The 15982-nt window shown below is 49.6% G+C and overlaps 1 protein-coding gene across 1 annotated transcript in view; it reads left to right on the forward strand.

Annotated features, from left to right (window-relative positions):
• Positions 1-15982, forward strand: part of LOC119105419 (otoferlin) — a 283009-nt gene that overhangs the window by 92743 nt on the left and 174284 nt on the right. Inside the window, exons 4-6 of the mRNA XM_037228883.1 lie at positions 331-519; positions 5184-5375; positions 6234-6334. Of these exons, the coding sequence (XP_037084778.1) occupies positions 331-519; positions 5184-5375; positions 6234-6334 (482 nt within the window). The remainder of the gene's footprint in view (positions 1-330; positions 520-5183; positions 5376-6233; positions 6335-15982) is intronic.

Here is a 15982-nt window from a genome sequence, read left to right on the forward strand (position 1 = left end):
TGTTATGAAGGCAGGTCTATTTCCATGCTAATGACAACCAGCGCCCTTGGCCCGAGGAGTCGGACCACGGTAGCCCTTCGCAATCCGACGTCACATGCACCACTGTCAGCGCCGGGCGTGGAAGGCAGCTATGATCCACTGTTACTAAACAGACCTATATCGCTCCTTACGCTCCTGTCCCTCCAAGCGGCGGAGTTTCAGGATTAGCTTCTTTTTCATGGGGCAGCATCTGGACGGGGGCTTGTTTTGATGCAGCCACTTCCAGGAGACGATGTTCAGCCCAGACCAGCCTCTGAGCGCGACACACTCCTGATACCCCCGTCCTTTCAGGAGGTGGAGTTCAGCCTGGACCAGCCGCTGGACCGGGACGCACTCCTGACCCTTGAGGTGGTGGCCAGGAACCGCTATCTCCAGAACAGGAGTCTCGGCGGCTACGGCCTCGTGCTGCAGCGCCTGCTTGAGGACGGCTATGTCAAGGTCAACGACTACCTCGTGGACAGCAATAACAAGATTATTCAGGTACGGCTGGCCCGGGTTTAGGTCAGCGTGAAGAAAGCTGACAGTGGTGGAGGAACATCAGGATAATGCCCGTTGATTTGGGAGGCCGGCTTGCAATAGAAGCGTGCTCGCTCTGCACACTCGGCATGGAAGCCGGGCGTGAGCGGGACAGGACAGTAGACCTTCATTTCAAAGCGAAAGCTCTGTTCTGATGGCAAGATGTAATGTGCCAAACGAGGGGTTGACCCTCCCACGTTTGGTGCGTACTTCGTTTCCCACGCATTTCGACGTGCGCCACGTTTCTCAAAGTGTCGCCTTCTTCGTTCATCGTGTCAAATGTCTCTGAACTTTAACCACAAGTTGTTCCGCGAACGATACACGACTTCTGCTTGCTCATCAGGAAGTCTGTGCTTTACACTGTCATGCCTGAAACTGCATAGCCCTAGCAAACTTCATTACTTTCCGCCTCGTTAAGCTACCCTGGGCCAGATTGCAACCTTGCACTCTGAAGTGTGGGAAGTTCATGTCTCCGACAAGTTTGCTCAGCACGTCGATTGTCTAAGTAACGAGTCCCTAACGAACTTCTTCATGTCTGTACAAACATTTGGGTGGCCCCGAAGGAATGCCAAGCTGGCAGTAGAGCTCACATATGGCATGACATTGGGTATCAAGAGGAAAGGCTTACCTTTTGCAGTCGGGGCGCGCCGGAGTAATTAGTCACTGTGAACCCATTGTTAGACATGAACACCGGCGATGTCACTCCATGTATTCCGTTTCAAAATTTTAAGGGTGCTTCTGATGCATCAAAATGGATGGTAGAGCGTGATTTTGAGTCGTCAAGGCAGATTTGGCCATCAACGTGAGTTGCCTTAAGCTCTTGTCTGTAGATATGGGTAACATCGTAGCAGTTAAGTTACATCCGTCTGTTTTTTGTTTGTTATAAATTGACAAAAAAACATCAAATTTTTCCGAAGAGTTCGTTGCCTTGGAACGTCATGTGCTAAGATGGGTTTGAGGGGGAGGGGGGGGGGAGCGGCTTAGCCAAGTCCTGCTCAGCCCGGGCTTAGCAGGGCCTAGCCCTGCCCTCAGAAACTGTGGAAAGTGACCTAATGTGCCACAAAAGTCGTTCTTTTTCCCGAGTTTTTGTCGCTCATTTATGTCTGAACGCTTACTTTTTCAGCTGTTCTTTGCATTGGTATGCTTTGCTGCCAATCCCGTCGCTGGCACTCCATTAAAGTGAGTGTTTCGCATTTATATGCGGTTTTAAACTGAAGTAACCATATTGAAGACCTCTTGATGCAGTTCACGGCCATGCCGTTTTTAAGACATAAAGCCCTCTGGTCCCGGAGCTTGAAGGCCGCAAAGATGTGGGAGGGTTATTTGGAAGAGTATTTGAAGGTCCCCCTGCCATTTATGACATCATAATGACGTCACCCAATTCGTGCCACCTTATAAACCATGTGGTTATCAAGGCCAATGACAATATAATGGTCAAGTCATCTGTATCTGGTGTTCGTGAGCACGATTTCCATATATAACGGCTGTCAACTGGTTCTCAATAAATGTTGTGCAATGTACGTGACGTAATCAAGCAATTACGTATCTGAGAACACATTTACTTATCAGAAAAGCTGTGTTGTCTAGAGCAGCCTTTTCTACGTAAAAGTATAACAATAGTTATACGTGAGCTTGTTCCATCATATCTGACGGCATTGCTCGCATCAATGAGCAGTGTGTGGTTGCTAGTACCAGTGAGCAGCGAGGTGTTCAGCGCTCCGGCCAACACCAGGACTCGAAGGCCCGTGCTCCAGCCAGTGCCAGGACTCGGAGGCCCGCGCTCCGGCCAGCGCCAGGACTCGGAGGCCCGCGCTCCGGCCAGCGCCAGGACTCGGAGGCCCGCGCTCCGGCCAGCGCCAGGACTCGAAGGCCCGTGCTCCAGCCAGTGCCAGGACTCGGAGGCCCGCGCTCCGGCCAGCGCCAGGACTCGGAGGCCCGCGCTCCGGCCAGCGCCAGGACTCGGAGGCCCGCGCTCCGGCCAGCGCCAGGACTCGAAGGCCCGTACTCCAGCCAGTGCCAGGACTCGGAGGCCCGCGCTCCGGCCAGCGCCAGGACTCGGAGGCCCGTGCTCCAGCCAGTGCCAGGACTCGGAGGCCCGTGCTCCGGTCAGCGCCAGGACTCGGAGGCCCGCCCTCCGGCCAGTGCCAGGACCCGGAGGCCCGCGCTCCGGCCAGCGCCAGGACTCGGAGGCCCGCGCTCCGGCCAGCGCCAGGACTCGGAGGCCCGTGCTCCAGCCAGTGCCAGGACTCCGCGCTCCGGCCAGCGCCAGGACTCGGGGGCCCGCGTTCCTCCTGGTGATTTATAGGAGCTTGCGGGCGTGGCGTCTACATGGTCATTTGGCGCCAATGACCATGCGATATTTAATGTAGACCAGAATAGATGTCATTACAAGAAAGTGGCGCGAGAACGCGGGGCCTCCACATCCCGACCGCATGATTCAACATGTCGGCCCCGCCGCCATGTATTGCTCATGAGGAAATGACCTTATGCACGTGTCCGGACGAAATGTCGTACCTGAAAGGCGGAAAGGACAGATGAAGGCAAACATGGTAATACGAGTAGCAGCACTAGCCAGTAATGACGCCAACGCCATACAAGCTTCCGCACACGCCTGAGACCGGTACCTCCTTATCTCCGCACGTATTGTGTGGCGGTTGAAGATATCGCATGGCGCAATGAATTACGCAAACGCATGTGTGCGCGGAGCATCCCACGTCGCCGATACGTCGTTTACAAACATACAGCTCTGTATGAAATATTATGGCATTTTTCCTGTCATATTGCAAGTGCATTGGTTCAAATGTGCTACTATCGATGACTAAATACTGGGAGCTTTAGACCTCTGAGGATGAAATGAAGGAAGCTTTTTTAAGACATCAAGATATGCCCTTAAAGGGAGCGTTACACATTTGTATGGGGTTTTGAACCGACAGCCATCTTGAAAATCGTTCGGTGCAGTTCACAGCCCTACCCTTCCTGAGACCTCGACCGCTCTAGTCGGGGCTACTCAGATATCCATGACGCCATAATAACGCCATTCAAATCCTGCTATTCCATTAGCCGTGCAGCGATCAAGGCCAATAAAAATACAGTAGCCGAGTCGATCATAGCCGGCCGTCAACTGGCTCTCAATCAATGGTATGCAAGGCACGATGACGTAATAAATATATGTGTTTGGTTTGAATAGCCTAAGTCGCGAAAAAATGCTGCTGCTAAGCATGCTGGCCGTCTTCAATATTCAATTAGGCAAGTGCGGGTGCTTCGATCTCCCTTTACGAGCACCCCTCATCTGCTAATTCCGCGACAGATGATGGGGTTCAACGTTGGGTGTTATCGCGGCCGGGGCAGTATAACTCCCGTAGGCAGCGATGCACCCGGGGCTCAGCGTGCTTGCACGTGAAGCTTGTCCTAGTAGTGGAGAACGTCCGCCAGAGCGGACACTAGCCTTGAGGGTGACAACGCAACAGTACACCTTTACGGCCCTTTTGAAGGCAATTATTTCGTGGTTGGAAAGTGTCTATATCACCGAAGTTTGTTCTCCGCTGTCTAGAAATCATACAGAGGCAAGTGTCCACCGATAACAGTCCGTTTAATTACCACGCGCGAAGGACACTGCTTAAGAGAACCTCAGATCATCAAAAGTTTACGAAATCATGATTGCTTCAGTGAGATATACGAATGCTTCTATATCATGGGAACGAACTCTCACTCAAGAAGACCCTTTAAAATATCACTGACCTCTGGGTGACGGTCAGTCGAACGCGCGGCCGATGCAACGAGCGGGCACCGCTCGAAGCAGCCCGCATTTGACGTTGGCAAGGCCCAGCCCGCGTTACGAATGGAGCACCCAGTGTACTGTGGGACTCGGAGATGTGCAGTGCCCTGCTGTGGGACTCGGGACGTGCAGTGCCCTGCACACAATCAGGCAAGCCCGGTGGTGCACATCATCCGCGACGTTACGCCAGCCGAGTGTCTCCAGAACGAGTGAAATGTGACCGGAGCGAAGGACGCCACTCACTAGCCTGGCTGTGAAGTGCATCACCATTTGCACCCTGTCTAGGTGACCTTCGGCCGCTCACCCCACATGGAGAGGCAGAAGAGGATATGGGGCAAAACGCAAATTTGAACCTCAGAGCCTCAGGAGTGAAGACATTCGTTTCGTCCGCATGGCGGCACAAGGTCCTCTGATCTCCCCCAGTGTGTCGCGCTCAAATACTTGGCAACACTAGTACCCATTTTAGTCGCCTATTCGGGCTCGAGCCCGAGCTTCGGAATGATGGACGAGTCCTTACGGAAAATGAGACAAATATATGGTATTGTTCTCATATTTTTCAGCCTCAAATACTTGGCAACACTAGTACCCATTTTAGTCGCCTATTCGGGCTCGAGCCCGAGCTTCGGAATGATGAACGAGTCCTTACGGAAAATGAGACAAATATATGGTATTGTTCTCATATTTTTCAGCCACTGCAACAAAAAAACAACAAGCAGTGACATAAATGTGCCGGGCATTGAACCATGCGTATCAGTATTTTTCACGTTATCGTGTGAGAACTAAACCTTACCTGACCTGATTTTCCTAACCTCTCGGGAGACCAGTTTTTCCACCGAGTCGGTCCTTTCGACAGGCTCGCATCCGTCTGGAGGTGCTGTACCGGCCACCGGGTGAGGCACTGACCTCTTGGCCCTCGGTGACGGCCACCCTGGTGGAGGACGACCAGCAGATGCTGGTGGACATCGAGCAGAACATCGCCAACCTGGAGCGCTCCTTCTGCGACCGCTCGTCGTTCAGCGGCTCGCCACCGACGCTGGGCGACCCCGCCAGCCCGACGCCGTCCAGGAAGAGGTAGGTGTCGGCGTGCCCGAGGCCGCTCGCCGCCGACGCTGGGCGACCCCGCCAGCCCGACGCCGTCCGGGAAGAGGTAGGTGTCGGCGTGCCTGAGCCCGCTCGCAGGGGACGCTGTGGTGCAGCGGATGGCTCGCGAAGCGGGTAGACGAGTTCTAGTTTTTCGGTCCCGGGGGAAATGTGTTTGCCCCAATTCAGGACGGCGTCGTTTCCGCGTTCGTTTTGGGGAATTGGGTTGTTTAGTTGTAGGGTTGATCTTGTCTGGCAGCACTTATCGCCGCGTTGACTTTTAGGGGGAAACTGTCCTACCGTCCTGACCAGCCTGAGCAATTCACTGTGGGTCGCTACGTGTAATATTACCTACAGTGCCTGTGTCCGTTGTCTTTAACAGGATCGGCAATCCACACATGTCCTAGTATTTTTTATAAGTCTTCAGCATAAGCCTTCGCTCCGAACCGGAGGCACCTGTAGTACGTCCTACCACGCCAACAAACCTCACAACTTAGCATTCAGACCTGATCCACTCCAGCACTCGAACCTGACCTAGCTCAGCAAGCAAAGCCCACCCAACCCGGCACACAACTCGACATTCAAACCTGATCCACCCCAGCACTCAAACCTCACCTGGCCTAGCACACCGGCACACGCCTCGACAGCCGGCGCTCAGTCACGCTGGCTACCAGGCGTGACCGGCCGCTGCCCCCTGCACGCCCACAGGGCACACCAGGCCATGCGGCGGGTCAAGTCGCTGATGCGGCTCGGTCGGCGGCGCACCTCGATCGAGGACGAGCTGCTGAGCCGCGAGGGTGAGCCGAGCCGGGCCGGCTCGCAGCAGAGTCTGGCGGAGCTGCCACCGAGGCCGGCCAGCGCCTGCTCACAGGCCTCGGACGACAGCGCCCTGTCCGTGGCGGCCAATACCAACCGGGTCAGGAGGTGAGTCGGGCTACGTGGGAGGAGGGACGAGAGGCCAGTGGAGTTATAAGATGGTGTAGTTCAGAAGGCCAGTCAGGTGGTGGGATGTTGAAGGTCAGGAAGTGAGCTATAGTCCGTTGAGTGGAGTCGGGAGATGAGCTATGCCGGCAGTGTGTGTCACGAGGTGAGCTGTGTCACGGGACAAGGTACGTAGGTGGGGGTTTGGGTCACGGTGAGTGGGGTCAGAAGGTGAACTGGGTCACGAGGTGGAGAAGCTCAGGAATAATCCGGGTCATATAGATGCTGCGGGAACAAAAGCTGTTTCGGGTTACAGCGTGGTAAGGGTCAAGTGGTCGAGGGTCAAGCGACTTCAAGTCAGGACATCCGTCGGGGTCACTGTTAACTCCGTATTTTGGAATTCACTGAAAGTGATGATTAGTTATGGGCGCTGCATGACCTATAGCAGTCGATGCGCCCTAAAACCCCAAATCATCATCATCATCATTCTGCATGATCATGTTGACACCTCATAGTACCACATCTACCACGACCACTTTTCTCGTAATGAACGTCCCTTTCCTGAACGGCTTCAAGTTACGAGTACTTTAACATGAGGTCTGTTTCAGCGTAAGCTAGACCCTTCAGCTGGCTTGTGAAGATCAAACCTGTTTTACGTTACATTTCAGTGTCCTCTGAATATTCATAAAGTACGTACACCTGATAGTAGCTCAAGTTACACCACCATGACTTTCAGACCTACTTCCAGCCCATTGCGTTAATCGATCCTTTTTATCATCCAAAAGCGTTTCCGCCGGAAAACGTAAAATCACCTCAAGCAATATAAGCACCGATGACATGGCGTTGTCACATGAAGCTGCTTATCGGACACTTAATAGCTGAATTAATTTGGTCATTGGACCGTGAGCTTTTAAGTAATCAGACACAAAGTTAAAAACGAGGATCAATTTTGAATGACAAAAGGTTATATGAAAAATCAAAGTAGCTTAAAGCTTACTTGACATAAGTCAACATGCAATAAATCAAAGGTACATAAATTCCGGTGGTCAAACACCTTAACGGGGACAATTGAAGTCCAAAGGCCAAAAGACGTTAGAATAAGATGAGAACGCGTTAAAACGCATGAAATGTATTGTTTTGTAAAATGTTAAATTGTGTCCGGGGCACTTCGCGCCCTCGGCGTCTTTGTCCCATTTACTCGCAGGCCTAGATTCCCTCACATGTCAGCTGTGGGCGCTCTTTCAGGTCAGTTAAAAAGGGCCGCATTACAAATTTGGCACGCTACAGGCGGGGTGGGGTGGGGAGGTGGGAAGGGGGAGGACAAGGGACGGTTTCCCCTTGCCGACAATCATGGGTGGAAGACTAGGTTTTGCCTCCATTTTGGGAGATCCTTTCGATCTAAGCTGAAAGCTTTGTCGTTACACATTTTTAAAAATCGGATCGAGGAGACTCCCAGAACTCAGCAGCTTTGGTCTGTGGGTTTAGCGGACCGTTTTTCATCACGAGGACTGCTTCTTTTCCCTCGACTGGGATGGCCTACGGCCGGAGGCGGCGGCCGCGCTATAGGCCAGGTGACATCACAGGACAAAACGGACCGCGCTAAGCGTTGTTATACCCTCATCTTTCGCTTCCGCATACTACCATTGACTCGGAACCTCACGATTAAATGGTAGAGGTCAGGGCTCGTGACACAAGCACTGCGTGAACTAAGTTTTCAGAAATCGATCCATTCAAAAAGGTTCGGATTAAAGGTTTTTGGTATTTCATGTGGCCGTGTGGTGTCATTTTTTACCTACCCATCTCACTCAACAAACTCGAAGTTCCCGGTGACTGCGCGGAGGACGCGGAGTTCCCCGGTGGTTGCGCGGAGGGCGCGGAGTTCCCCGGTGGCTGCGCGGAGGGCGCGGAGTTCCCCGGTGGTTGTGCGGAGGGCGCGGAGTTCCCCGGTGGCTGCGCGGAGGGCGCGGAGTTCCCCGGTGGTTGCGCGGAGGGCGCGGAGTTCCCCGGTGGCTGCGCGGAGGGCGCGGAGTTCCCCGGATTTAGTCCGAAAGCACGCCCGCATGGTTGGTTGCTCCAGGACCGCAGAACCCCGTTCACTTGGATAGATGCTGATGTTTTCTTAGGTGACATTTTATATTTTATTATGATCTTCGCGCTCGTATTTCTTTTTCCATGTCCTTTTCTATTCGGCTTTTGCCTTTTGATGTTTTTTCATCTGACACTTGCCCTTTTCACGCTTTGTCTATTTAGCTTTTAGCACTTCATTGTTAACTTTTTCCGCATGAATTTGTGTCATTTTGAGAATGCGAGACCTCTGATATGGCAGCTTACAGAGTCCATGAAACAACATGCAACTAATCTGAACTTGGTCGATGCCCATAGTTGTCAAACGTCGGGTTTCTCAGCAAATATTCACAAGACTAACCATTTTCAACAGTAATTTCGCTTCCTCCTACAACTTAAACTTATTAAATGAACAAAACCGAATAAAGTAGCACTTAAGAATATTGACATGTATAAATTGTCTAATAGCCATTCTCGTCATGTGCTATTACTGCTCTCTGGGATATCAAAATGATGCTTGTTTTGCCCTCCTGGACCCCCAACATCACCAAGAGGTGCAATCTTAATTTTTGTCAAGTAAGGGAGCCACGAAAGGAAGAGGTTTGAGGACTAAGAAAAGGTTGCTGTGGGGTTCCATATGCCCTCTTTCCGCCCAAATTCAGGAGACCCGAGATTCTGGAGGAGAAAGCCTCGTCGAGGAGCACCACGGCGAGAAGCCCCATTTGGTTTGAGAGACCACTGAAAAAACATTCTCCCAAACTAAATATACGTGGCGCGAACTGTAGGCAGCGTTGTTTTCATGACCCTGATGTGCTGGGGCCGAGGGGCCGAGAACAGAGGTCAGAAGGCATCACTTGAGAACAATTATCGCGTATTGAAATATCTTGCATCGCGCGAAGGGCTTTTTCGATCCAAAGCCCTCCCTCCCTCTCGACCCTCTGCGCTCTTCGCGCAGTCACGGGATGCTAGCCGGCTGGCCCCGCTGACCACCATGGGGAGGGGCCTCAAACAATTAGTCCCCACCCCCGGGCGAGCTACTGACCAGGGACTCTCGTGTGTTTGGAGGCCCGTTGAAAGCCTGGTCTTCTGGCCAAGACAGATGTGTATGTGTTTTTTTCATGACCTTTTCTGCTTTTATCCATTTGTCTCTATCTTGAGTGAAATTTGCCCAGTTTGTCTGTTTGGATTTTGGCTTCTGTCCTTTTACTTTTATCTGCCTATCTGGGGGTACTTTCAACTTTTCACGGTCATACATCTGTCTACTATCACTTTTCACTTTTTTGCTCTTTCACGTTTTGTGCTTTTGAATTTTTTGCATTTAACTTTTGCATCGTGTAATTTCTTGCCATTTGATTTTCTTTTGTCTTTTGATTTTTGTTTTTGTCTTGAATTTTTCCCGGGGCCTCACACTTCAGCTTTGCACCTCATACTGGCTTTTGACCATTTTTTGGTGGCCAACGTCACCTTTCTGGTGCACACCAAGCCACATACACGTCTATGCGTGTTCTGATGATATAAGCACGGGACAAATCATCATATTTTACAGGGCCGCTAATGTAGACAGGAGCTGCGGCTGCAAAACATCCGTGGGTTGGGCTGACAGGTAGCTGCATCATACGCGAGCCTCCATAGATGAACAAACATCTAAACGAAGCACTGTGTCAGTGTGGTGGACGCGCGCAATGCATCCACTTTCGGACCGAATTTGGTAGGGCATACTACATTCCGCCCTTATACATTAGGTCATGTGATAGATCGTAAATTGCAGTCATTGAGTTTATCAATGGCGTAGTTAGGAAAAATTACTGGCGTAAATGGGCGAATAGCACGAGCCCGTTTGCCGCCAGGGAACCGTTCAGCCAATTCTTCGTGTCTTTGATCAGATGGGAACGCCACCCAATGCCACTCCCCCTGCTGTTTTTTGTTCATAACAGCCCTACTGCGTGTCCAAAACAAACGCGCGCCGGTAGAGGCCACAGCTGGCCCGCTGCCGTCCTATCAAAACGCTCCATCTCTTTTGACGCACGGTTGGTTAAACTTGCGAAACAATGTTTTTATTGAAAAAGTCAACTTGACTCATACTTAAATACGATGCAATGCACATAATCAAACGAAGTGTTTCGTGGCGGTGGATCATTGATTGCTTTCTAGCTTCACGTGTGCAGTAAAGTACACTGTTTAAGGCCGCCACCCACGCGATGCTCGAAACTGGCTGCCAATAGGCACTACCTGAACTGATTCAACACTGAAAGGCACATCAGTTGTGAGAGATTAAGTAAAACAAACCAATCATGGGATTTCCTGGTTCATGTGGCTTAAACGAAAAGACATTGCATGTTTGCAATCTGTGCGGCGCGATGTGTGTGAGGATAGCAGAAAGCAGTTTGAAATGGCTTGTTCAGACGCATCGAAAGGTGTGAGAAATGTTCCTTGGAATAATTGTGATGTCATCGTGCGCAGTGAACTTACTTGTATGAAGAGATTGGATTTTGTTGAGCGTTGCATTTTGGTTCGTAAACTATAATCACCACTTTGGGCGCCTTGTCATCGCGTCTGATGAATGAATAAATGCCAATGATAAGTAAGCTAGATAATAAGGTAGGTAAAGATCAGCATTACCGGTGACAATGGAGCGGGCTGCGGAGGAGACCTGTCCAATTCTCATTTTGCAACACCCGACGTCGCCCTTCGTAGGTGTGCTCGGTCATTGACTTTGGTCAGTGTAGGTCAAGCATTGGGCTGGTGGCACGCTCTGCTGTTAAACTTATTCATCAATGCACCCGTGCTACATAACACAATTTGTGTTTTCGAAATTGGAACCTGGCTTCACCTGGTGGAAAACTTGAGCCTTCCATCCTGGAGATCGCCGAGATATGACCTCTGCCTCCAAAGTATGCACGGGTAAATGTAAAACCCATTGTTTCACGGGGTTTTATCGAAGCTGTATCGGAGAGTACGCTTTACTGTTTCGTGTTGTGGTTCCAAAGCTGTATGCCGGCTTTTTAACGAAGATAGTTAATGGCTCCGATTTCCGTAAACGTCATTTGAGGCTGAAGTTACATCAGGCAAGAATGAAACAAGCCAAGTTGCCTCAAAAGCCGTTACTTTCACGAACTAGACCGAATGAGACGTCAGTAATGTAAGGGTCACTTAAGGTCAAGGTCAGGCCCGGATCCTGAAAGCTACTCATCGTAATGCTAGTGGACGTTTTGCGTTTAACCCATGCCATCGTCGCACACGAAGCCTGCAATGCCAGGCTTTCCAGGGTTAGGGCCATGCCTGGCCATGAAATGATAAGTAACTGCTCTCCAATCGCCAATCGAAATATATAACACATGTGCTCAAGCGTATGTCACCATTGGATTCCCCGAATAATTGTCAGACAGAAGCCCGCTTAACGCTACAGTTTTTTCTATCGATATCTTATTTAGTCCCCGTGCATTCCACGGGCACCCAACTCTGAGATGCATGACAAGTTAGAAAAACAAGCGGCGAAGCAAATTGCTTGCCGTCAGGTGTTACAAACAACCGGCACACTGAACTGTGGAAGCGTTTTTGCTTCGCCATCCTGTACCATTTCGTCATTCGATGTTTGTGCATTTTGTCCCATGAGACCAGATCATAGTGTACTTATTGCAAATGTGAAATAACGAATAAGCGTATGAGAGTGAGACGAAAACGGCTCCGGGTGAACAGTTGAAAGCACTGATGACATACCATGGGTGTCATTCTTCCTTATCCTTACTTTTGAACACTTGAAATTCGGTGCCAATCTGGGCCCATATCAAATAATTCTTGTAGGAAGAGGTGAATGTGGGCTATTTTGCTGCTCCGCTGAATTAACTGTCGTTTTTTAGAGTATCTAACCCAATGTGTGCTGATCACAGCAAAAAACCGGTGGGGTACGTCCCGCCCTTACAAGGATGGAACTTATCTGATCCATCAGTTCCAATTATGTCACTTCGCAGATCCATCGCCTTCAGTTGTCACTTCTCTGATCCATGACCTGCAGTTTTGTCATTTTTCTGATCCATCGCCTTCAGTTTCCATCGCCCTCAGTTCTGTCACTTCTCTGGTCCATCGTCCTCAGTTCTGTCACTTCTCTGATCCATCGTCTTCAATTCTGTCACTTCTCTGGTCCATCGCTCTCGGTTCTGTCACTTTTCTGATCCATCACTTTCAGTTCTGTTACTTCTCTGATCTATCGCCTTCAGTTCTGTCAGTTTTCTGATCGCTCACCTTCAGTTCTGTCACTTCTCTGGTCCATCGCCTTCAGTCCTGTCAAGCAGCACGTCGCGCAAGGCTGTGGCGATGTGCTAGCACACCAGTCGTGTGCCTCTATGGAAGGTCTGAAGGTCAGGCCTGCAACATGGCCCGGCAGGCAAGTGCAAACGTATATCTCCTGAAAGTCACCGGCAATAATTGTTTGAACTTCAAACCGTCCCGTTAAGAGACAAATGTTCGCTAAACCGGTACCAGCCTGCGGTATTTCCCCAACAACGACCAGCTGAGATGTTCATAGTGAAGCCTCGCAGAATTTAATCGCAGGATCGGACCGATTTAAAGGGTAGTCGACAATTCTAGTCAGTCTCACTTCGAGGAACAGTAATCCACCTCTTCTGCATAACTGATGACGTCACGGGTCATCTAAAATGTCTTAAGACAACGAACGCGAGTCAGGGTGCAAGGTGCCCTCTGCGTTTTTATTACAGCTTGCTGCATACGGGCCTTTGTCACACAAACATTATTTGATAGGAACATAAGTTGGGGCCAAATGTGATGAACACGAAACAAGGGTGTACAGGAGCGAACCTGATGAAACGTGGTGAGGCCCACTAAAAATCTGATATTTTTCGGAAGCATGTTTGTTTTGTCATAATGTAATCTTCATTATCCCATAACCTTCATTATACTTAATGATTTGGTTCCGCTGGACGAAATTCCAACATGTAAAATAACGAAAAAGTGCGTAATGAAACGAAAACGCTTCCGCAGCAAAGCCTGCCAACTATTTTGATAGACCCGTGACGAGAAACAACGTGTTTTGCTCTTTCTCCTAGTTTTCGTCCATTTGAGCTTCGGTACCAAATTATCATGTAGTGAATTTTTAGGCAAGTACCTACAGGTCCCTGTATATCAAAGACTAGCGCGGGTTTTTCTGGCAAAATTGAAACCTACTGTCACTCGTTTTTATGGTGGTGGAGCTTTATAAGCACCTCGAAACGAAAGGGCGTATCCTTGAATATTACGATCTTAATTTAACGCTAACAAGGGCCAGGGATGGTAGTCGGGTCAGGTCAAGGCCTAGGTCAGGTTGAGTTAAGTCATGTAAGCCCATTGGAGGTCAGTGACCTGTTTTCCCAAACCACATAATCTGCCGCGCAGTGTCATGGTCGGGTCGATAACCACTGTTTTGGGAACCACGTCAGTTTTACCGCATGCTTGTGGAGAATGGGCGAAACAGATAATTTCAGTTTGCTACACAAAGGTAAACCTAGCATAACCCCCACTTGTGACCTGGAGGAAGCTCGCATGACTGACACTCGAATGCAGTCAAATCAGTTGGTACATTACACATCGCACAATCGACGCTCACCTGAGCACAGCGCTCGTCTGGGTAGCGCCGTCTGATCTAAATACGAAAGTAATCGGGACGGATCGATTCCATGCCAATGCTGCATATGTTCTTTTCGGGTGCATGGGCCAGGCGTGTTATCTTGCTTATAGTGCACACTTTTAAGTTTGTTGTCCGTCAAAAACTCCAGGACAATGCCATCGACAACGATGGTTTAAGAAGCTATCTTCACAACGTGTTTGATGAGGAAAAATGTACTGTGGTTTCCTTAGGCAACCTGCAGACATGTGCATGGTTCACAAGACTTATTCCCGGAAACCGGTTCTTGATTCCTGGTTCCGGAACCAAGGATAACCCAGGTACCAGTCTGGTACTAAGTTGAGGGATCCCCAGGGACCCAAATCCAGCCTTATGTTAAGCCAAAAGATCCTGCAAGAACCGTGACCCAGCCTCATGTTAACAAGAGCTCGGGTGGGCGGGGGTCAATTTGATCCTCTCCATAGGTTTTACGAGAATGATTTTTGAACGGCGTCGCGTAGCCGCGCCAAATTTTGCATGACTGTAGAACATTGAATAACTGATCGGTTGATATAAAAATTAGATCTAACTTGTGAAGTTGCTGACCTACAGCAGGTCAAGTCAAAGACAGCAGCAGCAGCAAAGACAGTTTCTAGGAAATAGTTCAGCAGATGCAACAACGGAGTGCTAGATGAAGCCTTGCGTCTCTAAGATATTTCCTTAGGCAGTACAAGAATTTAATGAATCATTGTCATTGACCTAGGGTCAGATATATAGGTCAGAACAAGGTCAAAACCAAGCTGTTTTATTACTCTAGAGCTTGTTGAGTGGGGTATATTTTAGTGCTCATTTTGCATTTATTGATAGCAATAGCTGCATCATGCATCTCTCATGAACTTCTCAAAGTCAGAATAGGTCACTGGTCTAGTGACCCGGGTCAGCATTTTACTTTAGGAACCTTCTGCCTAGCGTAATCATTGACGCTTATTCGAAAGCAAAAATCAAGCCAGTCTGTATGATTTTGGCCACCATGACCTTTGAGAGGTCAAATGTCATTAACCTTAAATTTGCACCGTTGGCCTTTTGCTTAGAGCAGGTATCTAGGTTCACGGTGGTTGCATGAGATGGTTTGGGGGTGCTTCGGAAACCCATTACTGAAGTTGGACATTGTTTGACTTTATTTCCCCAAAAGGTTTGACCTAGGAGCCTCAAATCTTGACACAAGTAATATCACGTACATGCCAACACGTTCTATGAATTTTGGTGTGTATAGCTCTCTTAGTTTCTGAGATCTCAGGAATGTGTCGAGTTGACCCCGCCCACCCAAGCGAAGGGCATCCAACCGGCCACCCGGGCTCGTGTGAAGTCGAAAGATGCAGCAAGAACCAAGATCCAGTCTGGCAATAAACCAGCAGACCGAGAAAAAACAACATATAGTCTGATGCCAAGCCAAAAGCACCACCAAGAGGCTAAGATCCCGCCTAACAGTAAGCCGAAATACCCAGCAAGAACCAATGTCCAGCCTAACACTATGTCAAGAGATCCAGCAGAAGCCAAGACCCAGCCTGGAGTATGTGGATGTCCGGCAAGGACATATATACAGTTCATGATCAGGCTAAGATACGGAAAGATCCAATACCTAGTCAAGGTAAATGATGCCAATGTAAGCAGCAAGAACCAGAATCTTACCTAAGATTCCTGTCAGCCCTGATTTTTGAGGTTCAGCAAAGTTGTACTGAGGGGTACAATCGCTCAAAAAAATTTGAGAGGCTGGGCAGAGAAAATGGCTTAGCCTATTCCCCCGTATCTGACCCATTATTTGACCCATTTATTATTCCCAATTGTTCGTACAAATCCGTACCTTGGTGTGCATGCCAAAGATTGTTCAGTGCTAATATTTGATCGACACGTTTCCACGTTCTGATAATCGTGGCAAAATACCGCAACTCGCGGCAGGCTGTAGAACTTGAAACATCGCTGAGGAGTGCCAAAAC

This window comes from Pollicipes pollicipes, unplaced genomic scaffold (genome assembly GCF_011947565.3).
Source record: "Pollicipes pollicipes isolate AB1234 unplaced genomic scaffold, Ppol_2.1 Scaffold_6138;HRSCAF=7277_pilon_pilon_pilon, whole genome shotgun sequence".
In the NCBI taxonomy this organism is placed as follows: Eukaryota; Metazoa; Arthropoda; class Thecostraca; order Pollicipedomorpha; family Pollicipedidae; genus Pollicipes; species Pollicipes pollicipes.